The sequence below is a fragment of the Musa acuminata genome, chromosome BXJ1-9, assembly GCF_036884655.1.
Source record: "Musa acuminata AAA Group cultivar baxijiao chromosome BXJ1-9, Cavendish_Baxijiao_AAA, whole genome shotgun sequence".
In the NCBI taxonomy this organism is placed as follows: Eukaryota; Viridiplantae; Streptophyta; class Magnoliopsida; order Zingiberales; family Musaceae; genus Musa; species Musa acuminata.
Genome location: NC_088335.1, coordinates 5345165 through 5372852, shown reverse-complemented (window position 1 = coordinate 5372852; position 27688 = coordinate 5345165). Strand labels below are relative to the sequence as shown.

General features: G+C 40.5%; 5 protein-coding genes and 1 long non-coding RNA gene across 12 annotated transcripts; 3 read left to right on the top strand and 3 right to left on the bottom strand.

The window, feature by feature from the left end:
• The first annotated feature begins 334 nt into the window (after positions 1-334).
• On the top strand, positions 335-1491 carry LOC135594221 (uncharacterized). The gene is made up of 2 exons (XR_010480035.1): positions 335-543; positions 626-1491. It is a non-coding gene; the product is annotated as an uncharacterized LOC135594221 (long non-coding RNA).
• A 2051-nt stretch (positions 1492-3542) lies between these two features.
• LOC103975052 (auxin response factor 7) lies at positions 3543-11222 on the top strand. 3 transcript variants are annotated; one of them, XM_065082313.1, is made up of 16 exons: positions 3543-4117; positions 4211-4539; positions 4623-4820; positions 5497-5612; positions 5991-6086; positions 6205-6261; positions 6627-6779; positions 7001-7085; positions 7571-7661; positions 7803-7967; positions 8405-8524; positions 8612-8684; positions 8843-9008; positions 9590-10092; positions 10265-10455; positions 10612-11222. In XM_065082313.1, exons 3-16 carry the CDS (start codon positions 4775-4777, stop codon positions 10772-10774), a joined length of 2025 nt encoding a protein of 674 aa, XP_064938385.1. In that variant the 5' UTR covers positions 3543-4117; positions 4211-4539; positions 4623-4774; the 3' UTR covers positions 10775-11222. The 3 variants fall into 3 exon arrangements, with proteins under 3 accessions (XP_064938385.1, XP_064938386.1, XP_064938387.1); XM_065082314.1 differs by having other exon boundaries at positions 4199-4539; XM_065082315.1 differs by lacking the exon at positions 4211-4539.
• Positions 11223-12017: 795 nt separating this feature from the next.
• On the top strand, positions 12018-17074 carry LOC135592692 (single-stranded DNA-binding protein WHY2, mitochondrial-like). Of its 2 annotated transcripts, none has more exons than XM_065082312.1 (8): positions 12018-12158; positions 13697-13794; positions 13871-13971; positions 14055-14147; positions 14311-14405; positions 14505-14578; positions 15838-15926; positions 16739-17074. In XM_065082312.1, the coding sequence occupies exons 1-8, from the start codon at positions 12130-12132 to the stop codon at positions 16853-16855; spliced, it is 696 nt and encodes a 231-aa protein (XP_064938384.1). In that variant the 5' UTR covers positions 12018-12129; the 3' UTR covers positions 16856-17074. The 2 variants fall into 2 exon arrangements, with proteins under 2 accessions (XP_064938384.1, XP_064938383.1); XM_065082311.1 differs by having other exon boundaries at positions 14052-14147.
• Positions 17075-18330: 1256 nt separating this feature from the next.
• On the bottom strand, positions 18331-21482 carry LOC135592693 (uncharacterized). Of its 4 annotated transcripts, none has more exons than XM_065082316.1 (6): positions 21245-21482; positions 21035-21173; positions 20612-20682; positions 19452-19557; positions 18714-18846; positions 18331-18606 (listed from the first exon to the last, which is right to left on the bottom strand). In XM_065082316.1, exons 1-6 carry the CDS (start codon positions 21465-21467, stop codon positions 18475-18477), a joined length of 804 nt encoding a protein of 267 aa, XP_064938388.1. In that variant the 5' UTR covers positions 21468-21482; the 3' UTR covers positions 18331-18474. The 4 variants fall into 4 exon arrangements, with proteins under 4 accessions (XP_064938388.1, XP_064938389.1, XP_064938390.1 ...); XM_065082317.1 differs by having other exon boundaries at positions 21035-21164; positions 21245-21414; XM_065082318.1 differs by having other exon boundaries at positions 21035-21158; positions 21245-21414.
• Positions 21483-22018: 536 nt separating this feature from the next.
• Positions 22019-22474, bottom strand: LOC135594489 (VQ motif-containing protein 31-like). Its single transcript, XM_065084866.1, has one exon. It carries the CDS (start codon positions 22472-22474, stop codon positions 22019-22021), a length of 456 nt encoding a protein of 151 aa, XP_064940938.1.
• A 1382-nt stretch (positions 22475-23856) lies between these two features.
• On the bottom strand, positions 23857-25167 carry LOC103997466 (probable carboxylesterase 18). The gene has a single exon (XM_009418697.3). The coding sequence runs from the start codon at positions 25165-25167 to the stop codon at positions 24037-24039; it is 1131 nt and encodes a 376-aa protein (XP_009416972.2). The 3' UTR covers positions 23857-24036.
• Positions 25168-27688: the final 2521 nt, after the last annotated feature.

Sequence of the window (27688 nt, the reverse complement as noted above, 5' to 3'; positions counted from 1 at the left end):
ACATGACAGCACGTATTAGATTGATACGAAAGCGATAGACAAAAAGATAATTTCAACGTTCTTCCGTTTTTTAGCATGTAAGATATTGAAATTATATTTTTACCACTAAGATCATTGAAAACGAAATCGATATTAAAATTATATTTTTATCTATCATTTTCGTATCGATCCCATACATGATATTACGTGTTATGTTTTCTGCCAACGTAACTAATGATCGGTGAAATAATATTATTTATTTATTTTTAAGAATTATATGGATCATAATATAATTTTTTTAAATACATAAATCAATGATGCTAGTAGAGTTATATGCAATTAGTCCGAAATCATCTCACCACTTGGCACAAAGCTGCAAGATCCGCCCAATCACCGTCACACTCAGATGTTGTTTGTTTCGTTGCGGGAGCAAGCAAAGTTGGGTTGCAAAGGATCATACTGTGTCAGATTGGACTTGTGTCGGGCATGGACAGACACAGACAAACATGGAAGAAGAGAAACAACCACCATGGCTACTGGACTCGGCAGGAGGGCCGGAGAAGGGTGAGCCATTCATTCATTGCCATGCCTGCTTTAGAGTAAGAGACATTTCTTTTAGCATGCCATCACTACGTGTGTGTTGCAGACAGAAGTTTGATCCTCGTGCACACAAACAACATGGAGAAACGCCATGACTGACACACAACATGCAGATGAGCAATTTGAGAAAATGCCACTGCAAGGTGGTGACGTCTTGGTCATTGCTGTCCACAGAAAACCGTGTGCCAAGCAATAGTGAATGCAGAAGGGACTAAACTGTCGTTGAAGATACCTTGACTTTGAAGTGAATCAAATCATCAGAAGGGGTTGCAGTCATTTCAGCAAGACATCAATCTTGTTCTACACAGTATATAGTGTAGAATAGAATTAGTTCTTGGCTCTCCTACTATGAGCATTGATAAGTATATTCAGTCGTATATTAATCGAAAAATATGCTTTTTCTACTTATGTTAACTCATATATTTTGATGATGTAAATAGATTTTGCCTTTCATTCATCCAACCTTTTGCATCTCGTGCAGGTTAAAGGAGGGGATGGCACTCACATGTTTAACAGCAAGAAAGGCAGCCAAAGATAAAGAAGAATCAGGACATGCACATCAGCATAAAGATGATGCTTACCCCACCCTCGAAGGGATAGGAAAAAGAGGAGCATGGAGCTAAGAATTCAACAAGACTAATGCTTTGTCAACATGAGGATGTTGTGAAGGTCTAAAGAAACACACCAAGTATTATTAGATTAAGTATGAAAGGTCTTTGGATTCAAGTTTGGTTAGGAAAACCAAACCGAGGGAGAAAAGGATGAGATGGGAAAAGATTTTGACATTATATACATCAACATATTATGCATATTTCAGTGGTTACAAGCAGTAAAAGTAATTATTGGAGAGGTCTTGTTTGATGTATTTGTCTGTCAGGATGATGATTAAGATATTACTGGAGTTCATATCAATTGTCCTATGATTCTTAACCTGCTAAAAGTATCATAGCAATATGTCGGTGCTCATCATTGTTCAAACATCTGTGGATCGAAATTAATTAAAGGGGTAGAGATTCTACGTAAATTCACTTTTATATTATGTTTGACGAGTAATCATAAATCAAATCCAAAACCGCAGGAATCGACAACTCGATGCAAGCCATCTCCGGCACAAATTCTTTGGTGTTAGCTTGTAAACAAAGCCAAACGAATCAAAAGATGGATTTGACATCATTAGATTAAGCAACTGCAGCCCCTCCTCTTAAGCACACAAACCCACAAGTTTCCTCCCCTTAAAGAAATGTTCCGCCCATAGACTAAAGTAGGGGAAGGAGTCCCAAATCTTGTTTCTTGGCAACTGCTGTTGGACGGTGAAGCCTTTTATAATATGGAAATATTATATGGATAAAGTTAATGATTTTTAAATTTATCCCACTAAATTTATTATATATATATTATTATAAGACTTAAGAAATTAAACATGGAGTTGATCTATGTTAAAAGGACCATTAGCAATTTAGTTTACATCGATAATTAATTTCATGGTCAAATCGAAAGGGATGTTTTATACTAATTCACTTCCAAATTCCTTTAGAAAAAAATAAATTTAAATATTTATAAAAAAATAAGTGAAAATAATAATTTCAGAACCTTAATTGACTATTTAAAATATATATTTCTCATAACTAAAGTAATCGAATTTAGAATCAAGAATATGAGTGTTAAAGCCTCAAAACATTATAAATATTTTTTTACATTTATTACTTTAAATTTATATATGATAATAAAAAATTAATTTAAGATTTAATATATATATATTTATAACTCATTAATAATAACCAACATGAGTTTATTAAACAGATACTAATAAGAGCCACATATATGAAATATTTATATATTCGAAGGGATTTACATGTCACATTATGTTATTTCTAATCTTCTATATAATATATCTATTTTCAAATAGGTAAAATTATATACACATCAGTACAAAATTTATGATATTTATATTTGTCACTTTAAATTTAAGTTTAGTGTTTATATCTCTATAAAACTTAAAAACCTTAAACAAATATAATACAGTGAATCATTTTAGTTCAAACTTCATTTAATATTAATATCCTTCATGTAGTAAATTAACCTTAATAATGAACAAATGCATATATATATATATATATATATATCAGTCCAAATTTTATGATTTTTATATTTTTCACTTTAAATTTAAGTTTAGTGTTTATATCTCTATAAAACTTAAAAACCGTAAACAAATATAATACAGTTAATCATTTAAGTTCAAACTTCTTTTAATATTAATATCCTTCATGTAGTAAATTAACCTAATAATGAACAAATTCTAATGATAGGGTTGGATTTGAAATATATATATATATATATATATATATATATATATATATATATATATATATATATATATATATATATATATATATATATATATATATACCATAGGGATAAATATGTTATTCTCGAACTTGCAAAAGGGTAGATGTGTAAAAGTATCATTTTCAGTAATAAATAAGTAAGTAAATAAATAAATAATAATGCAATACATATACTTACTAAACTGAGTCCAACTCGCACCACCCACTCCCACCCACCCACCCCCCCACATGCCAACAACCGGACGTGGCGATACACTGCATGCCCCCTCCTCCCCTGGCCTGCTCCTCACCTTGACACCAACACCCTTGACAGGCCCCCGGTCTTGCACGGCACACCATTGCTCCCACCCAATAATTGCCTCTGTTCCCTGTCACTCTGACTTCTGACCACCGCACCTGCCGCTTCGTCGCCCCACCGTCTTCTTTCTTATCCTTCTCCCCGTGCGTTCCCCCCACCCATCATCGTCCTACCTAAACCCACCTTTTAATATGGCTTCTTCGCAGGTTAAACTACTCGCTTCATGTGACCCACTCACATGTGAGACTCCCGCTTTGAGGATTTGGTGTTTAGTGTGTCTCGTCATGATGGGGACGCTTTGGTCTCCGATTTTGCCCTTGATTAGTTTTAGGGATTTACGCGTGGATCGGAGCCGTCGATTGGCGGCTGGATCCATCTCCGACCGCTTGCGTGGCCGCCCCCGGGAGCCCTTCTAAGATCGCCCGAGAGAGTCGCTCGGGGAACCGAGGAGACGGGGCGCGCCGGGGGTGGTGCTCCCTCGGAGCAGGATAAGGTTGCGGGAGGGGGTGGTGGTGGGATGCTGCCGCGTTCCGTGTCGGAGAGCGGAAGACCAGGTGGTCCGACGGACCGAGGGGATACCAGAACCGAGATAAAGGGTGGGAAACGCGAACGGGGAAACTGGGGTCGGGAGGGGACAAGAGGGGCGGTGTAGGGTCTCTCAGAGACAGCGAGGAAAAGGTGAGGAAGATTGTATTTGCGAAAACGCCCTTCCGCCTCTCCTCGTTAAAGCAGGAGTGGTTCCTTTCCCCCTCCCCCCTCCCCCCTCCCCCAACCTTTTCCTTCTGCTCATTTCCTCCGCCATTTCCTCCTCCTCCGTGGTGATTCCTAGGATTCTTCTTCGGCGCCTCGATCGCGGCGTCTCGAGCAACCGGGGAGATCGTTGTTCTAGGAAGAGGTAGATTCCTTTTTTCTCTGGGTGATTTTATCTGGCTGTGATGGTAGCGTTTATCTTGCTTTTCCTTTCGTATTCCTGGAGAGGATTTCTTAGATTTGGGGTCTGGTCGACGACTGTGGGATTTTGCGGTGGAGGAGTGTAACGAGGTCCGCGGGTTCCCCATCGCCTTGGTGTTCTTTGCCCCAGATCTGTGGTTTCGGAGGAGAATTATCGCCAAAGGCGGCGCTCTTCTACCGTAGCGCTTACGGTGAATCCGGAGGCGTAAAAGGGGTGCTTTACGCGCCTCCGGCGGGGGTCAAGGGACCAAGCACCTGCGGTTTCAAAAGTGTGACGGAGGCGAAGAGTGGGGAGCGTCGCTCGAGGCGCTTGTACTAGCGTGCCTCGTCACGAGAAGCAAAAAAAGTCAAATTTGCAGAGGAGGGGTCAGAAATAGGAAGTTCAGATTCTATTTTTAGCTGTGGCACCTTTCACCGAAGTAATCGAGTATTCATTGGCATTTTGCTAGGGGCTTGTGTGAGGGTGCATATTTTTTGGGGCTGCTTCAGAATTAACGCGATAATCTCGAGGGCTTGTACGATTATTTAAGCTGCTTTTGGGGCTTGAAAGTGCAGAGCCGGCTGTTCTTGTTGTTTTTGTCTGTAAAGTTGAGCGTTTACTATGACTGCGGCTTCACCGAATAGTTCATCCACAAGACACGGTTCAGGTTACCTTGATTTTCTTTTTTCGTTTGATGCATGCCATATAGAGCTGATTTTACTTTTTTGTTCTCATGTTTGACGTTGTTGTCATTTTTTTTAGTTCTTTATATATTTTTGATCTGATGCTTGAGTTAAAATTTTGTGGAGATTAATATGGCAGCAGATGTGATATCGAGATTTACCCGATGAGTAACTGGTTTTTCAATCCCTTCAAATTTCGTCATCTTTTTTAGATGGTGCTTGTATGCTAAACTTAATCTACTTTAGAGGGGTTTCTTGTTAGTTCTAATATGCTTTCCGGTTTTTTTTCGTATACCTAATTTTGTAAGCATTCGTTTTCTGAACTGGTCTTGGATGATCGCCTTGTTCTCTTCTCTGTGGATGCTGAGTATGTTCGTTGAATTGAGATTATTCATTTGGTTCTGGTTCTTGGATTTGGTCAAGGAACCTCTTTTGCCTCTCTTTTCATTTCATCTATCCTCCTGCGTTGAAGATCCTGTAACGTTTCCAGATTTCAGGAATTTTGTGTTCCCGTTTCAGGAGATATAGTTATATTGCTTTTTCATTTACCATCTTATTAACTGCTTGTCATTTATAGAAAAAATTGGCTCTAGATGCTGAGCTCAATATTAACGTTAATACTTTTGTTCCTCGCTGTCGGTGGAAAATTTCTATATCTAGGGCCCAGTCAAGATGTCTTGTACCCAGAACTATGGAAAGCCTGTGCAGGACCTTTGGTTACTCTACCTCGTGAAGGAGAAAGGGTTTATTACTTTCCTCAAGGTCATATGGAGCAGGTACTTCATACATATAGTAATTTTTGCATCTATTTTCTTTCTATATGCTTTGTCTTTCAAGAGTGATCAAGCGGACCTGTCTAGTAAGTTGCAATGTCCATTAGATCCTGCATATTTTTGTTGGCCCTTTGTGTTGATCTACATTTTCGTTCTACACCATCTACCATCTTCGAGTAAAATGTTCCACCGCCTGCTAGCGATATAGCCCCTAATCTTTCCTTTAGGACAGCAGAGTTGATTAGTGTTTCCATTAAACTCGGATTACTTGAAACAGTGTTTTGAGTTAAAACTATACAGTTAAAATGGCCTATTGTCCAAAAGATAAGATAACTGGATGCAGATACTCATATGTAGATTTTCTTTTCTGTTGTCTTGTAGCTTGAAGCATCAACAGATCAAGAGCTTGACCAGCAAATGCCCTTGTTTGATCTGCCATCAAAAATCTTATGCAGGGTAGTTTATGTTCAACTTCAGGCAAGTCACTTACTTCCAAGACATGATTTAACTGAGTATTCACTTGTTACCCTTCGTCCTTCATGTTTAATTCACTGGTGGACTGAATTATGTTCTTTTGTTTTGTGTACTTATTCAGGCCGAGCCTGATACAGATGAAGTATATGCACATATTACATTGCATCCTGAGATAAATGTAAGTCTTTCTTATTTATCTTTGACTTCTAGATCATGCCACAGTCTATATCAGTCAAGATTTTCTGATGCTCTCCTTCTAAAGATGGTTTGCAAAATCACAAAATCAGAACATAGTTATTTTCTGCTTCATATTATAATATCAATGTGTATCTTTAGAATACTGATTCTGTAAACAAAATGAAAAGTTTCTGTTTCTAATTATTGTGTGACCTTGGAGTGACCACAACCAGTAACCTGATAACTTTGCTTCCTGTAAACTTGCCGTTTGACCTTGGTTTCATTTGATGCTTCTTTGTTTTCCTAGCAAGCATATTTTCATTTTTCTGCTGACCTCTTTCACTTGTTACTTCTATATTTAATTAGCAAGGTGAAGTTACCAGCCCAGATCCTCCACTGCCTGAGCCTAAAATATGCAACGTCCGTTCCTTCTGCAAGACACTAACTGCATCAGACACAAGCACTCATGGGGGGTTCTCAGTGCTTAGGAAGCATGCAGATGAGTGCCTTCCTCCACTGGTCAGTTGCTGTTACGATGTTCATATTGCTTGTATGCCCGTTGATCATGTGTAACTTGCATTTACAATTTGATAATTTGTTTCACTTTGTCTATTAATTTTCTTTCTTGCTACTTTTGTTCATTGGATTTGACTCAGAATCCACCGTGGCAAGAATTGGTTGACTTTGTTTTTCACTTTGCCTAGTAATTTTGTTTCTTGCTACCTTTCTTCATTGTTTAGGATATGACCCAGAATCCACCATCGCAAGAATTGGTTGCCAAAGATCTTCATGAGAATGAATGGCGTTTCCGACACATTTTTCGAGGTACATGCATATATTGTCAAATTGCTATAAGTAAGATAATTTCTGCTACTTTTTTGCTCAATGTCACAAAGTTTTTTCTCTGTCATCCGACTTTCAGACTAGAAGTCTAGAACTTTGTTTTTTGTCAGGATAAGAGAAGTTTTGATGTTTGAAGTCTATTGTTCTTCCATTTGCCATTTCATTCATTACTTCATTACTTTCTGTAGTAGAATGTGGCAACCCTGTTTGACTTCCTAGGAGAAGGTTGCCACTGTCTTTTGGTAGTACATTTCTATTGTAATTTTTCTCGGAGTACACTGTGTTTCAATGGTTTGATGTGATAGTGATTTATGATGGTCCATACAAGTCTCTTAATTAATGCCTAACATTTATTCGTTTAGTTGGTTTTCATATTTGTAAATTTCTAGAGGTTTGTTGTCTTTTTCATGCCACCTGCAGTACTAAAAAAAGAAATATGCTAATATGAGTTTCAAATTCTCTTTCAGGACAGCCCAGGCGCCATCTGCTCACAACTGGTTGGAGTGTCTTTGTTAGTTCTAAGCGGTTGGTAGCTGGTGATGCATTTATCTTTCTAAGGTCATGGCTACTCTGTTGGCACTTATCTTTATTATTTGTCATTGAAGATACATGTTGTGCTCATAGTGGACCTTGTTGGATAAAAGATTCCTTTAATCTTGGGAAATGATAATGAAGTTCTTGTATCCCTGTACATGGCAGAGGTGAGAATGATGAGCTACGGGTCGGTGTGAGAAGGCTTATGAGACAGCTAAATAGCATGCCATCGTCAGTCATATCCAGTCATAGCATGCATCTTGGAGTTCTGGCTACTGCATCTCATGCTATTGCTACAGGGACTCTTTTTTCTGTTTTTTACAAGCCCAGGTTAGATTCTTCTTTAGCTGTACCATTGTTTACTTAAAAGTAAATGCCAAGTCTGATGTTCCTTTCTTGTTTCCTCGATCTCTATCTCTCTAACAAGTAACATGAACACATACTCACAGGCAAGCATGTTAGTGGTGTTTTGTTTTAATTGGATTAGCAATGCAGGTCTAGTTTTATCAAGCTGCTTGGTTCTCGAACATTTTTGTCCGACTATATTGAGTTGGAAATATTTCCATCATTGTATAGGTTTTCAGATGAAAACAGAAACATGAAATATCACACTGGGTTTCCTTTTCTCTGCTCTAGTTTTTCTAGTAATTGCTTGATATGCTTCTAGTTTGTGTAAGACGCAAGGAGCTTTGCGTTGTGTATGTACTCAAATTTGCACAATTTTATTTAAAGGCAATTGATCTATTAAAAATTGTTCGTTTTTTCAGGACAAGTAGATCAGAGTTCATCATAAGTGTCAACAAGTATCTTGAAGCCAAGAATAACAAATTTTCTGTTGGAATGAGATTTAAAATGAGATTTGAGGGTGACGAAGCCCCAGAACAAAGGTACTTATGCAGTCGATTATAATGGTCACCAAGTACATTATGATGTTAAATCTGCAGTTAGCAAGGTACTGTTTTGCACTTTTACAGGTTTAGTGGTACTATAATTGGTGTAGACACCGCATCATCTCGTTGGAAAGATTCAGAATGGAGATCCTTGAAGGTGGGGACTTGTTGTTATTGGGCTTCTATGCATTATGCCAACTGCAAGTTTATCATATCAACATAGTTGATATTGGTGATTTTAAACTTTGGTTGCTGGATGCATTTGTATGTTTATTGCCTTTGTTTCATAAGTGGCGGTTTGATTTCTATGTTTAGGTCCAATGGGATGAACCTTCATCCATCCCACGTCCAGACAGAGTTTCACCATGGGAATTGGAACCACTTCTTACAGGTACTCCAAACTCTCAACCAGTGCAGAGGAACAAGCGGACACGACCATCGGCTTCGCCCACTATAACATCAGATGTTACTCCAGCGTTTGGTATCGACTTCTATACCTTTTCTATGAGATAGTTGAACTCAGGTTATTCTGAAGTTGTCCCTTTTTATCGATATGCCATTTTGGATGTTATATGTATCCTACAATTTTGTTTATTTCCTTGGTACTTTTTGTAGATACGTAAAATTATTGTTCCCATAATGCAGTGTATCCTCATTTAGTGTTGTTACTGTCAAACAACACTCTTAAAATTGTTTTATCATCAAACAACGTAAAAAAATGGTTGTTTTCATTATTTAAGGCTTCTTATGAATATCCTGGTTTGTTGTCATGTGAGTTTTTTTCAGAAAAAAATGAAAAAAACTTTCTACCTTTTTTTCAAGATGGAAACTGTAAACTGAAAACACGCAAAACATTGAACCTGTTAAAAGTTTGAAGGTAAAAGTACAAAAGACCAGCAAATCTTTCTGTTGATGGCATTTGTAATACATGCATAATCTTATATCACTATTAAGAAACCATCATTAATTTAAGATAAATAAAAGATCCTTATATCTTATTTGTTTATTTTAGCCTTTAATTGGTTTTTCAACATTTTTTAATTAGCTCTCATGCTGTTGCAGGTTTATGGAAATCTCCTGCTGAGAGTACCAGGACATTCTCAGTTTCTGGTTTGCAAAGAGGAACAAAACTACATACATCGTCCTGCCCTACATCTCAGTTCTTATCAGCATCTAAGCCTGGCTTGATTGAATTTAATGTAAGCAATAAATCATCAGCTGCTAACATCCCCATGTGCCGGCCAATCACGTCAGAACATCAAACTGATTCTTTTGGGGCAGATAAAGAACATAGTGAAAGGAAGCAAGAAACTAGTACAGGCTGCTGGCTGTTTGGGATTCAGCTAGTTGAGAGTTCTGCGGTAGAGGAAATATCTCCACTGACTACCATTTCTTGTGTTAGAGATGAACAACCAGTGACATCTTTAGATGTAGAATCAGATCAGCAATCTCAACCATCAAATGTCAAAAGGTCTGACACTCCTGCAGGCAGCAATGAGCCAGAGAAGTCATGCTTAAGGTCAGCCCAAGAGTACCAAAGTCGGCTATTGAGGAGCTGCATCAAGGTCATTATAAGTTACTTTTTTCTTCCCGGTTGCTTCTCTGATCACCATAGCTTCAGTGATCTGAATATTTGTAGTAATACTTTAGTACATTGATGTTGGAAGCAGTTAATTTCTGCAAAAAGAATGTCTGACATTCAAAATGTACCATAATGATCCTTTTACTTTTCTGCAGGTTCACATGCAAGGAATGGCAGTTGGGAGGGCAGTGGATTTGACTAGATTATATGGATATGATGCGCTCCTTCAGAAACTGGAAGAGATGTTCAATATTGAGGGAGAGCTTTCCAGTGTGGTAAAAAAATGGGAGGTAGTCTACACAGATGACGAGGATGACGTGATGATGGTTGGTGATGACCCCTGGCAGTAAGTCTCTAAAACCATTCCCTTGTACTAAACTATGAGAAAGTTCCTAGAAAATGAGATCTTCAGTTATCAATCTGTGACTAGTTAATTGATCATTCTTTGTCGTAGTGTCTCAGTGTGTCATATTTATTATGATTGGATTTCATGCACTTGCAGTGAGTTCTGCAGCATGGCAAGAAAAATATACATCTACACATGTGAGGAGGCCAAAAGGCTGACTCCCAGGGTGAAGCTTCCAGCTGTTGGTGAGGTCATCAGGTCCAAGAAAGCCGCAGCCGATGCTGACGCCACGGGAAACAACCAGGAAGATCAAACTTGAGTTGCTGATTAGGATTGCTGACTCCATCTACGAGTATGAATCTGCATATTTTGTTCTTCGGCATAGTCTGGCCGTCAGATTGTAAGCTTGCGTAGACCATGTTTGTTCTTTTGCCGAAGCTGCTACCAAACTGGTCACACCGTTTCGTGCCGCTAACATAAGCAACCAAAAAGATGGATAGGGATGGTGCATCAATTTAGGGCTCCCATGTTATTTTCTGGGTCATGGTCTTGATAGCTAGGCTGATCCTTGCAGGAAGAGTCAAAAATAACTTGTGTAGAAGGGATAAGGAATTTGAATGGAGGTTGATGGAAGTCAGTCACTATGTCTTCTGTTGTCTCCTTTTTATTTTCCTTCCTCACCATCAAATGGAATTTGTATATATCTAAATCATTATGATACTGCATTATTGCTTTTTATCTGATTTATTAAGTTAAAGACTTGCCAATGTTGCCTCTTATGATACTTTCATGCACATTAATATCAAACTGGGCATGTCATGTATCTACTGCCACATACATGTATATATTGAACTAGACTGTTAAATTTGTTACTGGTTGTGTTCATGCATATTATCTGATGTAATTTTTTTTGTTCTTTTCTGCACTAAAATTGCTACTAAAACATTTTCTTTGAGGTTCCAATGTATGTTTTGTTCCTAGAGAATGTCTAAACCATTTGATTTAACATAAGACTTATGATTAGATATTTCCGAGTACATAAGTTTCTCCATCATTTAGGTACTTGGTAGGGAATAATTCTCCCAAAAAAATAAATATTATTAAGATCTTTGCTTGCCTAGAGATATTTTGGATGGAAGAAGTAAAATAAAAAAAGACGATTTTCGACACATTAGAAAATTACGTATTTGTGTTCCAATCGGGTCGATCTCGATCAAATTGAGCCACTGCTATTTGGGTCGTCAGATCATGTCTGATGCTGATCGGATCAGATCAGTTCACACGGGGCGCCCAATTTATTTGTGTTCGAATGAGGAGTGCCTTTTTTGGTTCACCTGTTTTGGTCGAGGCAGGGAACTGAATGTATCACTCTTCAGATGGCGTTGTGGTGGATGATGTCAGCCATGTTATTCGGGGCCACCTCTCTTTTTAGCGATCGAACCGTGTTCGCTGTCTCGAAAATTGCACGCCTTGACTAACATTACCCATTAATTATTATTCCCACGACCTTTTTCCCGCTCCCGAATATTTCCAGGTATTAGTTCGTCGAACGGGATCGGACGGCCAGGATCGTTCTTAGACCCTATAACTTTGTTTGCCGCCCTTGTTCGTGTCTCCACCGTTCTCACGCTTTCGGGAAACTCGCACTCGCCCTGTGCCCTAATTCCTACAACGATGAGGTTCTCCCGCTTCCTTTCGTCCAGGTAATCGATTTCCTTCCTTTACCCGGTTACCGTCTCTTGGCTTCTCCCTCTGTCGGGAAAATCTTGATGTTCTTGCTTGTCGCCTCAATCCCACCGGACGAAACGAACCTCTCCAGTTCTTTTCGTCCTCGATATTAGACGCCTGGCAACGCGTTCAGATCTGTTCAGAAACGATCGATGGCCCAGTTTCTTTTCTTGATTTCTTTTATCTACTGAGAAGTTGCTCGTCTCTTTTGTCGTCGCAATCCCACATAAAGAAACGAGACTCTCTGTTTTATTTCTTCTTCGTTATGACACGTTTCTTATTGTGTTGAAATCTGATTATAGATGATGGATATACCATGTTGTAGTCTAACTGTTTGTCAAATGGTCTCTGAAGTATAAGAAAGGGTTTTGCAGTACAGTTATCCCCATCTTTATGGCAACCATGACTGAGTTGATCACTCTTTCTTCTGGTTGAGTGGTGGTTTAGGTTTTGCAAACTGTGGTGGTTGGTAGGGATGCGAACGAGACTCTCTGTTTTCTTTCTTCTTCGTTATGAGACGTCTATTATTGTGTTGAAATCTGTTTATAGTTGATAGATATACCATGTTGTAGTCTAACTGTTTGTCAAATGGCCTATGAAGTATAAGAAAGGGTTTTGCAGTACAGTTATCCCCAACTTTTGGCAACCATGACTTAGTTGATCACTCTTTTTTCTGGTTGAGTGGCGGTTTAGGTTTTACACACTGTGGTGGCTAGTAGGGTTGCGAACGAGACTCTCTGTTTTCTTTCTTCTTCGTTACAAGACGTCTATTATTGTGTCGAAATCTGCTTATAGATGATAGATATACCATGTTGTAGTCTAACTGTTTGTCAAATGGTCTCTGAAGTATAAGAAAGGGTTTTGCAGTACAGTTATCCCCATCTTTTGGCAACCATGACTGAGTTGATCACACTTTTTCTGGTTGAGTGGCGGTTTAGGTTTTGCACACTGTGGTGGTTGTTAGGGATGCGAACAAGTTGAGTTTTAGGGTTAAGTTCGCAATGCAATTCATGTTGGAAAACATGGGCCATGTTTTTGAAATTATCTTCTGACCTGTATGATCTGTAGTAGCATCACAAGGATTTGTATTTCAATGACTAGGTGCTACTTGTAACCTTTAGTTGCAGGTAGTTGAAAGAAGAATAACTGAGCACAGTATTTGTGGCATATAATTAATGTGTCAGCAGATGCTGAGCAATCAAGTCTACTATTTCTTGCAGTATTATGTGGATTTGGCATGTGATTTTTTTAAAACTTAGTACATGATTATGATATGATGTCTCAGTTTCACCCCAGACACATTATGTTGGTCATTTGGTTATGTTTATGAATTCTTTAGTGTATAATCAACTAAAGAAGGTTTACTCTTGGAGATTCTGACACACTATCACATAACATTGCAACCATGCTTGCTTGGGTACAGCTATTCTGTTATATTTTGCTCAAAGATATTGCTTTAACATATATATGAGTTTTGCTATAAAGCTATTAATATTCTGTGTAAACTTGCCAGTAAATCTGTACTGGGGAGAGCTGCTAATATAAAGGATTCTTATTGGTTGAAAACTCAACATGGTTTTTCAACTTCTGGACCAGATCTTGTGACAGATGGTATGGATTGAATAGAAGTCTAGTTGTGTTTTCAACTTAACAAACAATGCATTCGTTCACCACCTTTTTTTCCTAGCGGGGAGCACATCTATTGGAAGATTTGCAAACTACACTGTTTTTAAGGGCAAAGCTGCCTTATCGATGAAACCAATTCTTCCAGCTATCCGAGAACTGGATGTATGTTCTATTTGTACACCTATTCTGCACTTCTCAGTATAGGTGTTGGTTTGGACTTTTAACTAACAGTATGCTTGTAGCAGTCTAGGAGTTCTAGAGTATACAGAAATGGCTCTGTTATTTTGACATTTTGGCCTGCTGTTGGACAAAGAAAGTATGATTGGGAAAAGAAGCAGGTAAAGAATGTATTCCTAATTCTTTTTTGTTCTTATTGGAGCATTTCTATTTGTTGTTTTACTTGTCTAGCTATTATTAGCAAAATTAGGGTGGAGTTCTATAAGATTTTGTTTGCTGAACCACAACTTTGTTGATTTATTTTGGATCGTTGCTTGTTCATAGGTCTTTGCTTTGTCAGCTACTGAAGTTGGAAGCTTGATTGGCCTAGGTCCTACTGAATCTTGTGAATTTCTTCATGATCCTTCGATGAAATCGAGGTTCCTGATATTTGATCGTATATTGTTGAGAGCATTTTTATTTTACATGTTGTTTACTTCAAATTATACTCATACTTTCATTTAGTAATTGAATTGCAGTTTAGAAGGCCAGGTGAAGAAATCACTATCAATTTCCCCATTGGGCAATGACAATGGATACTTTATAAACTTATGTAAGTCATGTATGGTTTCTTAGTTAATGTATAATATCACAATGAGTTTCTTGTTTTGATTATTTCCTCCTCCCCTAGTTATCTTGTGGTAATTTTTAGCAGAAATCTCAGAAGATATTATTGTATTAAAATAGAAGCCTCTGTTGCTTCCAGTCTCTAAGAATGACTGATATTTCAAGCTGCTCAAGTTACAGGGAGATTAAGCTAATCAATCATACTATAGAAACTGTCATTGAGTTTTCTAGTGTTTGATTTTTCCCTGTCATATACATCAGGTTTGATTTTTTTTTTTTTAGTATGCTTGGACAACCTATACCATGTTAAACAAGAGATATGGCAAGATTGTCTTCCATACTATACTTTTATGTAGTGAGTGCTCCAAGAAGTTACAAAGCACCACACTATGTTGTCCATGAGCATTACTATATATCTTGTATATGTAGTAATTTTAAGAATTTGTATGAAATAGTTCCATTGTATTTTCATGGTTTTGACTTATGTGCTATTCCTTCTCCATTTTGATAAAACTAATCTTCCAATTACTGTCACTGTAAATTGTTGGAAAAAGGATGTTATAGAAAACTAAGTTGTTTTTTTCCCTTTTAAACCATTGATAGCTTGATGATGGACGGAGTTGGGTATTTGGAACATGTAAAAATAGAGATGAAAACCCATTTCCAAAAAGTGGAAAGTCCTGATTGCTGTGAAACTGGTAGTGGTTTTTGGAACTTTGCATTTGGTTAGCATTAATCGAGCTTTTACAGGGTCAATTTGCTTACATCTTCCAGTTAATGATTACTTCCCTAGATGAAAAACTGCATTACCTCTGTCATTGAAGCATTCAGTTTACAAAACATTTATGGACAAGTTTAATCTATTTCCACAAAACTAAAATAGAAAAACTAAATGAAAAATTAGTGGTCTTGCCCTACAAGCATCCTTGTCCTAGAGAGGCACACATTGTCTAGTAAATTGCAATTCAATACAGAGCAACTTTGAGTGGAAGAATCAAGAGAGAAACATGATATTTAAAAGAAATTGGACATTTGTATACCAAGATCGAATGTACTTTGTATCTGACCTTTTCTTTACATTTTGGAGTACTTGGAGAGGCAGAAATAACATCATTTTCTGTAATTTTTGTTTTTATTTGTTTATGATCAATATTTAGCTTTATCTACTCCTATTTATTCCCGTTAATGAAAAATTTTCTTTTCTGCAAATTTGCAAACTAACATCATAAGAGATTGAATGGACAGCTGTTGTAAACAACATCCAGAAGACAAATGAGCGACTTTCAGTTCCAATTTCCAAGGCTGAATTCACAGTTATTCGCACAGTATTAAGTGTAAGATTCTCGATGTGATGCTGCAGTTTCTTTCTATCATGAATTCTTCAAGATTTTCTTTTGATGAAACTGTAGATCTAACCAAAACATAAAATGAAGCCAATCCTTGATATATAGTAGAATTTGGGTGCCTTTTTTTTTTTCATATTTTAGATGACGCATGATGTGCTGCATCTCAAATGTGTAAATATGCATGCATAATCATAGAATTAAATCCCACTCCTGCAACATAATTTGACAGAATAATTGTCCTTTAACAACACCTGCAATGTCAGTTCTAAGCCCGGATGAAAATGATGAAGTACATTAGGTCATTGACAACCAATGAAAAACTTTGTTAGATTTCAAGAGCATGGATTTTAACTGCTTTCAGTATAGGGATTGAATCGACACACATGGCTCATATGGCAAAAGATTGACGTTTTGTCTTTTAACAACATCAGTGACTCAACTTTCTACATCGCTGGTTTAATTATGCAAATATCTAGCATGTTATAGACCTTAAGATTTAAAGCTCTGTGCTGTATACAAATTGTAGGTTAGATGAAATTTGAGAATTAGTTATGTAAACATGTGAGGTATGTGTAGAAGACTCTTTGTGAAGGACTGGACAAGTGACAGATTTATTAGGGTGTATCTGCAATTTTTTGTACTGTGATACAAGTTGGTTGTCGTGTTTCTAACATACATGACAACCCTAAAGTATTGGTTGAAACTGCAAGTTTTTTGTACCTTGAGACAACATAGTATACCTATTAATTCGTAAACAAATTAGTATTCTAACATACAAGGTGCCTTTTTTTTTTTTGTAGTATGTATTGCCACATATCATGGGTTGGCCCCAGGCCATGATGAGAGCACAACAACCAACCACTGAGACAAAAACGTCAAAGAGCCGACCAGATCCCATTTTTGAGTGGGGAAGGTAACTCAGCACACTTTTCCAGCCTAGTGCAGTCTTTGTTCCCAAAGAAACAGTGGTGTCGGCTTATTGTCAGCGTAGAACTTGCATTGTTGGATGCTCAGTATGTCATTTGAACTTGCGTTTCCTTTACAGAAGTGGTGATTTATGGTTCTGTATTGGGTTTCCTTTACAAAACCATGAACCGAGGATGCTTGCAAGTGCAATTTGTGTTAGTTTGTGGCCATGATATCTGCAGAAAACTGTACTCTTTTGTTTGGTAGGATTACTTAGATATCATATTTGCTGCATGCACCATCATGTTTCGAGAGGCCAAACAGGATCACGAGGACAGGAGATTTTGCATCAACTTTTTAGATATGAGTTGAGCTTTTACTGCTGCATGATATAATCTAGGAAGTCATGCTATGTATTTCTGGTGCATATTGGATGCTGCATGTCTTGTTTATCATCATGTGCTACTACCCTGGTGAAAGAGAAAGGGGGGGGGGGGGGGATGGGATTTTGGCATGCGTGTTGTAGGCCATAGCAAGCCATGAGAGAAATCTCAAGGAAGCCGTGTTTCTTCCTTGCTCGATGAAGGCTGGCACTGAAAAGACTTGAGGTTTAGTTAGAGCTTCAGCTTAGTATTACGTGGGTGGTGGTGGTGGGTCTGAGGAGCCACAAGACATGACCACCCTCCCTTGACAAGAATGCTAACCTCGAGAACGACGAGTGTGGAAACCATTCACACACACACACACAAAAGGGCACCCAAATCCTTGAGAAAGGAAAACATCACGAGGCAGGAGGCTTTTATTGCAAGCTGTTTTGGTCAGGGAGGAAGATGTACGGTTGGAGTTTGAAACGAAAGAGAGACCGAGAGAATCTTTACATCGAAGTCGCTGGTGGCATCCGGACAAGCTGTGTTAGACATCTGGTGAAGTCGGTCCTCAGCCTGCCTAGAACCACCGAGACAACCCGACTTGGTCTCGAACCTGAGAAAGACGCAGGAGCTGGAACCGCCCCCTCCACTTGTATGAATCACGGAGACAACCTGACTTGGTCTCGAGCCTGAGATAGACGTAGGAGTTGGAACTGTCCTTGGTGAAGCCGAGCTGAGTTTTAAGGAATATTAATTATTTTTTCTTTGATCGTGATCGGGAGTAGAGGAGTTACCCCGTGCTTTATCCCTCCGATGTCTAAATATTTTAATTATTATTATTTTTTATTGAAAAACGCTCAATTTACAATCGGGAGATCTTAACAGCTTCCGATTAGAAAAACCTTGTCTAAATTCCTTCTTGATCCAGAGAATATTTGTCAATTGTGATTTATAGATAAAATTCGGTACCGCTATCTGCTAGATCAATATTCACGTTTTTGTTCTCACCAACAAAAAGTATCGGCCGTCTAGCTCCGTACAGGACCCCGCCGGGGCCAATTTACTTCAGCGATGAGGGCACATGAAATTATTTACACGATAGCGAAGAAAGCCAAGCCTTGATGTCTCAAACGATTGACCCTTTATCACGGAAAGTGTCTTAAGCCAGACTGGCACAACAATATAAGAGTTCATCTATCTTGTAGCATGATATCTTCATCCAATTGCTTCGTGCTGCGCTCCCCTCTGCTGTCTCGCAGAGCTCAGATAGCCCGTTGCTTCTTTGGGCTCGAAGGCGCAGCATTAAATCTGTGGATGAGGAACTTAAAACAAGGAACAAAGACGACGTAAAGGGCACCGAGGATGAAAGGTGCCGCAACGATCCAACCCAACAACTGCAAGAACATGTTTAACGCAAAGTGTTTTGTTAGTCGAAACATAATTCTTATTATTAAGGACAAACTACTTAACTTATAACGAGCAAAATGTGCGGTTGACGAACCGCATGGAGTACACTGATTAGGACGTCTCTTGAGGCTTCACCTGTTACCACCTTCATCAGTGCATCGGATGTCAAGGGGAAATGAGGACCGCCAGAGATGACTTCGCCAAGGCGCAGGAATGGTACAACCAGACTGAGAAGAAACCATAAGTGATAGCTATCAGAATTCATAAAACTAATACAAGGAAATCAAAGCTAAAAAGGCAACCTTTTCTTTTTCTGTTTTATGATGGGAAACAAGGTCTAAGCCTCTAAAAAGATCATTTTGCACCACAGAAAGAGAAAGTAATTTTATTAAATGCCGTGAGGGGATATCAATAAGCCTGTGAAGGGCACCAGAGCCCACACACAAGGAGTAGCAATTCACAAACATGCATATCGTGCATGAACATATTATTGCATCTACTTGCGTTTGAACACTAGATGAGAGAAAAATGCCTCCCAGGATCAAGAATCTTGATAGTAATTCGATAAAAATAACAATCATTGTGTTTAGAAAAAGCTATTAGTGCATTAAAACTACCAGGGAAGTTTTAAATCAAGATTGTGCATATACAAAACATATAAGCCTTACTGTGTTTGCAGTGTTATCAGAGAACATAGGAGTGAGTGAGAAACAGTGAAAGTAGGAGCAAGTCATAAACAGAGAGAGAAACAAGCAAGTCTGGTGATTAGTATGGAGGAACACGATTGATTCAATGAAAAGTGAATATTGGTTTGGTGCCGGGCGAAAATTACCTCAACTCAATTGGGGTCGCAACAAAGTTGGCAAGCATGACACTTGGAGCATGGCAACGGTTTCCAATTAATCCAATGGCCGCACCACAAAGAAGAACCGTGGTCCCTGGTAACAAAAGAACATTTTAGTAGAGTACAAGTATTTTAAACTATAATGTGCTTATGGCATGTGTGCATGCACATCAGAACAATTTTGAACCAAGATTGCTTTCCAATCTGCACATATCGGCAATTACTTGTCATGGACTATACCAACCATAGAGGTCAAAAACAATCTCCTGGTCCTGCAGTATCAGAGTCGATAAAGAAATTAAATATCTTAATGAGATGGAGAATCACACATAACAGTTACTTCATAACAGCTATCGCGGCTGCATTTTTCTTATCCAAATGAACAAATTCTCAGATTCGTATCAGAATCACAATAACACAATTAGGTTCTTACATAGACAAACCTAGAAATTCCGTTAACAAACACTAGCTACAAGAATCTTGACTTCAAACCTGGAGAAAGAAACAAGTTCAGTTGTACCATTCCGAGCCCTTGAAAGTGGTTCAAGTAAATTCATGGGAGGTACCATCATAATCTGGTCAGGTAAGATAACTCATCATTAACTTGTTGAGCCTAGACTATTAGCTCAAGATTTTGGAGGTATCACAGAACTTAACATCTTCATTAAGGCCCAAAGATAATCCAGAATCAAACCCTCGCTGGAAAATAAAGTTGTCATCCTACTCATGGTAGCTGACCTTAGCGTATTCTGCTCTGATACCATTTGTCATGATTCCAATATGATAAATGACCAATTACTTATTGAGTCTAAACCATCGGCCCAAAATCAAACGTAGGACTAAATTTAGAAGTTTTACAAGTACATCCTGGTCTCTATCATCCCTAATGACATGCTGTGTGGGAGCATGCACAGAGTCATTCAATTTACTAGTTGGAGTACATAAAAAATTATCATGTTAACAAGCTTTCATGCCATCAATCGGTTGCCGTATTTTCCAACTTGGAAGCCAAGCTTATAGTGTACAATATCCATCTAAGAATCTTATATCTCTTCAGCAGTACGACGATATTGAATAAGTTTGAAAATGGTTTATCAGTGCCATCGATCATTAAGCAAAGACTGACATAAGCATACTTTGAATCTTACCACAAATGGGAAACACTCCAAGGGTGACGCCAAGAGCAGTTGAAAATGCCAGTTGCTTCGGTTCTGCACCCCTGCAGGCAATTATCAACTCGACATCATTCAAAGCTACCATTGTAGCTGAAATCAGCACCATAATGCACAATTTGCAGTAAGGCAACAAGAGTATGGACGAATCACAGGATCAGCAAGAAACACTTGAGGATGTTATAGAATATAAACGGAGATAAAGATCCGAAGAGAAAATAACAGATCAAGATATCTCATGAGACCTCGAAAAACTCAGATCTTGAATTGCAACATCAATCTTACGACGGCTGGGAAGTCGGAAAGCACCGATTATTACGACGACCACACGGCAACAGGCACAATCAATTCGAATCTTGCAATGCACAAAACCCAAAAGCTGCTAAGCTCGAAGAGTACCTTCTAATGATTTGCATAAGTGGATCCACGACCTTCGTCTTGAGCCACGCCGTCAAACCCACTCCCCAAATCGGCATCTTTACCACCAACTCTCCCGAAAAAAGGATCAATTCTTTTTCTCGCTCTTTTTCTTGTAGCACTGCACTGATTCAATAACTTCCTCAAGAGGAATAAACAAAAAGAAATCCAAGAAAAAGCTTCGAAGCAGACCAAATGACGCTAAGGACGGACGGAAACAAGGCTCCGCAGGATTAATTTCGAGACGGCATACGAGCTTGGACGAGGAAGAAGGTAGGGATTTTGAGCTGCGGACAGGGTAAGATATCCCTTCTTCGATCCTTTTCTTGATGACCTTTTCGTGCTCATACTGAGAAGACCGGTTGTCTCGTTCGGCGGTATATTTGGGGAACGGACGGACACCAAAAGAATCCATACCCGTGGACCCCGCGTCATATCTCTGAGAGAGCCCGCATAAGTGAGGAAGTTACGTGTATGTGTTTTGTGTACTCTCCGCTACAAGAAGAGGGGGTTAGGTTATCGGACCTCCTTTTGCGGGTCGGATCATGAGCTCAGTAGTACTATCTGTACCCATTCGAACGGGAAACGAGTTGAATCCCCTGTTAGAGGCTTATCGGATTCTTTGGTTGACACGTTTCGTACCCGCATCCGTTTTTCCAAGCCCCATCGACCGGAGAGCTTTGACTCGAAGAATTCGGCCTGTGGAGATATCCGTGGACGGGAGCTTTCCCTCTTGAGGTTCTTCTTGGGTTGATCACCGAGAGCGACGGCGAACGATCTTGGGAAGCAAGTTTGGAGCCTTTCTGTGGCTTTCGGAGAAAGCTTTAAATTGAAAGGTATGCGAGAAAAAAATGAGGAAACGATGTTGAACTCTCATCCCCCTCGGTTCAGTGCAGGAATGGAGACCGCATGCAGTCTCATCCAAAGAAGCTGTTTACAGTGATGATTACTGGTCGGCAGCAGCTGTCAATGATCGTGAGGCTTCGGAGAGGTCAGTGGAAACAAAGGCAGCAGCTCCGGCTCGGCGTTCTGCGATCTTGACCGGGGCGAAGGGTGCAAGTAGAACCGCCTCTCCTTGATGGCCTTCTCCTCCTCCTCCTCGTTCAGCTCGTCGCATATGCCAAGCCCGGCGAAGCCGGTAGAGGGCGACACCAGCGCGGTCATCAAAGAAGGCGACAGCACCGCTGGACCGACGGCGGGCTTCATCACGGGGAGCTTGAGCCGGGAGCCTCGCCTCCGTTCATGGAGCCGCTTGAGGCCTGCCACCTTGGCGGGGGCGAAGGGGGCGAAGGGGGCAGCGTCGGGCGGCTGCTCGTGCGGGCCGGTGAGCCGCTGGACGAGCTCCTTGAAGGTGGCGGTGTCGGTCTGGACGAAGGTGGTGGGGCATCGCTGTGGTGCTTCTCCGCCATGCGGCTTCTCCATGGATGCTTTGTTGCGTGAAGCGATAGGCTTTTGGTGTCTGCATGCGGTAAGAGAAGATGGCATTATAATATATATATATATATATATATATATGGCAAACCACATCACACATTATTAATGCTTCTTATAATGCTAACAATTCCTATTGATGCTCATATCTCATCTACAAAGAGGACCATAGAAGAACCATCTTAAATGTGGTTCATCTTTGAGGGAGAAGAGGAAAGGCCATTACAAAACTTAACAAGAGACTAAGAATCTTCTTATACAGATTCATCTTTTCTCTCGATAAAGGCAGCTATTAATGAGCTCTTTCTGGTTTGATTAAGCTTGTAGCTTAATCCAGAGGCTATACAAGGAAGAAGAAGAAGGAGAACGGTTGAATTCTATGACTCTTGTCTTAGCTAAACAAAGTTAATACATACAGGCAAAGGACATCATAAATTGAAGGAAACGATCAAGTGCTCAAATCACTGCTTTTACGAGAGATTAAAACGCAGGCATTGGATGAATTCAAAATCCACAAGAAGAACATGCAGTGTTGTATGATTCAACTATAAGAAGAACAAAAGATGAAACCTTGAAACAAAGAACACTGCTAACGAGAGATGATCAAAGGTGGCCAAATTCGAGTAAAATTGGCAATTGCTCGCCGCGGTTTCTCCGAATCGATCTGAAGTCAATAAAAACAAGAAGTTTGGCATCAAACAAGAGGTTCGAATGATGGGGACATGCTGTTCGCGTGAAGGACTTCACAGGATATCCATTCTGGGACGAAAGAGAAGAGTCAAGACTAACAAGAAGTAGGTTTGCAGCGTCGGGAGTTTTCTTTTGGTCGCAGTGTCCATTTTAGGCTTTTTGTTTTGTTAGATGGAACCGATTTAAGAGGAAAGCGTTGGAGACAGAATTAAGAGGTTGAAGTTGACTGGTGGTTTGGTACGTCAAAACCAATATCCGAAGAACATAAATTGGATATGTACTTATATCCGAAGAACAGTTATTTTGGTAATGGTTGACATCATATATGATGACAAAGGGAAGAACGAAACCAAGAGCTTTTGTTGTGCTTTAAATTGACTGTTGAATTGCTTCAAAAGGACGAGGGAGGCGTAGATCGTATGTATATCCATGTGGTGCCGCCGTGTAGAGTAGATCAGGCTCAAGTTCAAGTCTACGAATTATATATATATATATATATTCTGTAGCTGTCCTCCCACATCAACAACAAAGCTCATTTGTCTCGTGTGCTTGGACTATCTCACTGCAGCAGTTGCACGTCTATTTTCCATGGCGGCCGGTGCTATCAGCGTGCCCTCGGATGAGACCGACGTCTCCTCTCGGTATAGACGGAGACTCTCCAACCGGACAGACATCTTCCCCTAACATTTGGATCTCTCCACGTAAATATGCCGACGGCAACACACGCTAAATGCCAATCTTTGATAAAGGGTACAATGCATAAACACTTACGATCAAAGCTTTGTATTCTGATGGGGTCATCACAGCGTCTTCCCTAATAACAACATACCTTTGTTACATGTATATATGCCACTGCCGGTTATCTAACATCCGCCGGTGTTTTCCTTCGATGGTCGATGGCCCTCGATGAAGCTTCTGACATCCTCCATGAGCACCGCTGACTGCTTCAGGTCGGGGAAGGCGAAGAAGGCGTGGAAGGCCTCCGGGTACTCTACCAGCCGCGCTTCCTTCCCCCTCGCTTTCAGCCCCTCGTAGTACCTCCGTTGCCAGTCCTGCAGCGGGTCGAACCCCCCCACGACCACCAACGCCGCCGGCAGAGCCTCCTCCAGCTCCCCCGTCGCCCGCGGCCCGAACACGTTCGATGCCTCGTGGTCCCTGTCCGCCCCCTCCGGCAGGAACGCCCGCCACAGCCAGTCCGTTCGCTCAACAGTCACCAGCGGCGCCCCGGCCAGCCGCACCTCCGCCTCTGTCCGCTGCTCACCGCCGAAGTACGGCTGGATGAGCACCATGCCCGCGAGCCGCAGCCTCTTCCACCCGCTGCCGGCTCCTGCAGCCCAGCGCCGGGCCACGTGGTGGCAGATGTTCGCGCCGGCGGAGTCGCCGACCAAGAAGCATCTGGACAGGTCGGCGAGATCGGCCGCTAAAGGGTCAGCGTACAGCAGGCCGACGCGATCCAGGAAGCGGAGCACGTCGACCCCGTCCTCGTACGGCGCGGGGTGTCGGTGCTCCGGAGCCAAGCGGTAGTTGACGGATACGACGATGGCATTGACCGTGCGGCAGAGCCGGCGACAGACGTGGTCGTAGAGGTAGGAGGCGGGGGAGAGGAAGGCGAAACCGCCTCCGTGGAAGTAGACGATGACGGGGATCTTGAGGCCGGCGGAGTCGGAACAGGGGATGAAGAGGCGGAACCAAACGTCACGGGAGGTGTCGACGGGGACGTCGACGGTGCGGATGCCTTGGACGGGTTTGGCGGAGGCGGAGGATCGGGCGTCGAGGAGGGAGACGAGTCGGCGGTTGACGGTGCCGTCGGATCGGCAAGCGGCGTCGTTGATGGCGGAAGCGGCTGCAATGATGAACCGCTTGGTGATCGATAGGGGCGGAGCCACGGCGGCAAGGCCGGGCTCATCCGGCGAGCGCATCTCTGCGGCTACCGCACCGGCTCCCTCGGAAGCGGTTTCACAGTGTCCCGCGAGGGAGCGAGTTGGAGGGCTCATCCGGCGAGGGACTGCATATATAGAGACCGATCACGACTCAGGATCCGCCACGTGTCATCCAGCCCAAGGCCCCACCAACGGCGATAAAAAACAACTAAATCATCTCCGAAACCACCTCCTCCTCGTTGGCTCTCTCACAACTATAATTTGTGGGCCCCAACACAAGCCTGATGTGGCCTGATATGTGGACCACAACCATCTCAACGATCGCTCACGTGAACGTTACGATGTGCATTAAATCGTGCACGTGGTTGGAAAGACTAAGAGATCCACGTGACACTCGCCATGTTAAGGTCGTATTTATACACTGCCTTAGATGCAGCCACGTGGCCATAGACTATCATCTCAACCGTCCAAATCTTCTCATGGGAGGGACGTTTGATTTGATGTGCATTAAGCTAAAAATATATATTATCATCGAAATTGATTAGTGTATTATTGTGTAAATAATAGATCTATGATTTAAATCTAAAATAAAAAAAATAATCTAAAAAATATTCCATATATAATCCAATTTCTCATAATCCATTAAATAACAAATCAAGGGAGAGAAATATATAATCTCACCAATTAATTGACTATTATCTACATATAGTGGACTAAAAATACTCAATATAGACGTTCGGCTACTGTATTGATATACCCCTATCTTTCTTATGTACATTGCAGGCAATACCTCCGTCACAAGTTAGATTATCCCAAATGAAACAGTTTTTAATGGCATGTACAAATTGAGTCCCACCTATTAGTTGAACATTAAGTGCAAGTAGTTGACCACTCACAGCTTGCATCACTCCCTTGCAAATATAGTAAACCTCGCCATTAGGAGGGGTGACTTCAAGCTGTGAGGGGTGACCACTCACAGCTCCCAACGTGAAATGCGTGTTGTTTCATTTTTGTGCAACTCAACCAGCCATTTCTTAATGGTTTAGACGATCGATCGTATTTGATTGTGAGCCACATTTCGGCCCGTGTTAAATTCATATACTACTCGATTCGATTCGATTCGGTGGCGTGCAAATGGTGGTTGGGATTAAGTCGATGGAGAACATATGGCACGTGAATACATTTTAGCTCTTTAGTTGTTTGTAGATATTGGGAATATACAATGTTTAAAAATAACATTTTAGTGTGTGAAATATATATATATATACATATATATATATATGTATATATATATACATATACATATATATATATATTAGTGTTTGTAGATATGGTGGTACTGTTGTCGCGGACCACTGCTCAAATCACATGGGAGGTTGAGCTTCAAGTGGTTCCACCGTCCAGTCTAGACAGTGCCACCGCCTGACATGACTCCAAGTGGCTGAATAAGTCATCCAATCAGCCCAATTCAATCTTATTTAGGGCCTAGTTGACTGATAATTGAGTTACTATGATTTATACTAAAACTAACTCAAATTAAAGTCATAATTATCATAGTTAAGGCTAAAACAATTTATGATACAAGAAATCTAAGTTGTATTAATTATGTTGAATCTCATATTTTGATGATGAAATCAATTAATAATGTTTATTTAATCTACGTTTTGAGTGACACAAGAAACTTCAATCAGGGATTGACAATTAAGGCGGGAAGAATCATGTTGGGTCGGAATGGAACATATCAGAAGATTAGACATCAAGACAGAGGATCGATTGACGTATCGGCAGAAGGCTTCAGGTCATGGGTTTGGGCATCGAGCCAAGAAGAGCGAAAATTGCGCTAAGGAAATCAGAATTGTGAAGGTCAACTAGTCAATTGGGCAATAGGCCACAAGAGAGGATGATGCACCAAAGAATCAAACGAAGCATCGATGAACCAATGACATGCTAGACAACATTTGATTTAAGTCTTATAATAATTTTCTAGATCAAAGTAGGCTTTAAGTGTATAGGATTAACTACGATAGCAAGATATAAAGCAAAATGAAGTCCCGGAGTCAATAATGAGATTTCGTTGGGAGTTCGAGAGTTCGTCAGAAGTCAAAATGTTCATTGAAAGTTCTGCCAAAATTGATCGAGAAGTCCAGGAGCTTGCCAAAGAAGCTCATCTGAACTCGCTAAGAAGATCGTCGTGAATGCAGGAGCTTGCCGGGAGTCCGCTGGCACATTGTCGAGAGATCGTCGGAAGTTCGCCGAAAGATTGTTGGAAGCTCGCTAAAAAAACCTAGACTTACAGACTTATTTAGCTTAGTAAATGTCTTAAAATTCATAGTTAGTACATAATTAGGTTGGAATTAGGCCAACTTAATTAGGGGTCAATTGAGTCCAAATTTAGGATTTGTTGGGCCAAAAGCAAGGCCCAAACAGTGACCCAACAGGTGGCACCATTGTGGCACAATCTCTGAGATTATGTTAGGCGGTGGTATCATCCAGTGGTAGTTGTTAGGATCAAGAGCACTAACAGGGGGTGAATTAGTGCAGCGGTAAAATAACATCTCAATTAAAACTTTCGTATAATAAAAAATTATTTCCGACGAAAGATCGATTTCGGAAACCTAACTTGAAAATCGAACTA

What these genes read in the sequence shown, in the direction of transcription:
- LOC135594489 (XM_065084866.1), bottom strand. Translation starts at nt 22,474, where the DNA reads ATGGAGAAGCCGCATGGCGGAGAAGCACCACAGCGATGCCCCACCACC.
- LOC103975052 (XM_065082315.1), top strand. Translation starts at nt 4,775, where the DNA reads ATGACTGCGGCTTCACCGAATAGTTCATCCACAAGACACGGTTCAG. An exon ending in GATGCATTTATCTTTCTAAG is followed by an intron (nt 7,662 to 7,802) that starts GTCATGGCTACT and finishes TGTACATGGCAG; the next exon opens with AGGTGAGAATGATGAGCTAC. An exon ending in TCTGTTTTTTACAAGCCCAG is followed by an intron (nt 7,968 to 8,404) that starts GTTAGATTCTTC and finishes TCGTTTTTTCAG; the next exon opens with GACAAGTAGATCAGAGTTCA.
- LOC103997466 (XM_009418697.3), bottom strand. Translation starts at nt 25,167, where the DNA reads ATGAGCCCTCCAACTCGCTCCCTCGCGGGACACTGTGAAACCGCTTCC.
- LOC135592692 (XM_065082311.1), top strand. Translation starts at nt 12,130, where the DNA reads ATGAGGTTCTCCCGCTTCCTTTCGTCCAG. An exon ending in ATGATTGGGAAAAGAAGCAG is followed by an intron (nt 14,148 to 14,310) that starts GTAAAGAATGTA and finishes GCTTGTTCATAG; the next exon opens with GTCTTTGCTTTGTCAGCTAC. An exon ending in GATCCTTCGATGAAATCGAG is followed by an intron (nt 14,406 to 14,504) that starts GTTCCTGATATT and finishes ATTGAATTGCAG; the next exon opens with TTTAGAAGGCCAGGTGAAGA.
- LOC135592693 (XM_065082316.1), bottom strand. Translation starts at nt 21,467, where the DNA reads ATGGATTCTTTTGGTGTCCGTCCGTTCCCCAAATATACCGCCGAACGA. An exon ending in TCCGTCCTTAGCGTCATTTG is followed by an intron (nt 21,174 to 21,244) that starts GTCTGCTTCGAA and finishes GAATCAGTGCAG; the next exon opens with TGCTACAAGAAAAAGAGCGA. An exon ending in TAATCAGTGTACTCCATGCG is followed by an intron (nt 18,607 to 18,713) that starts GTTCGTCAACCG and finishes ATGTTCTTGCAG; the next exon opens with TTGTTGGGTTGGATCGTTGC.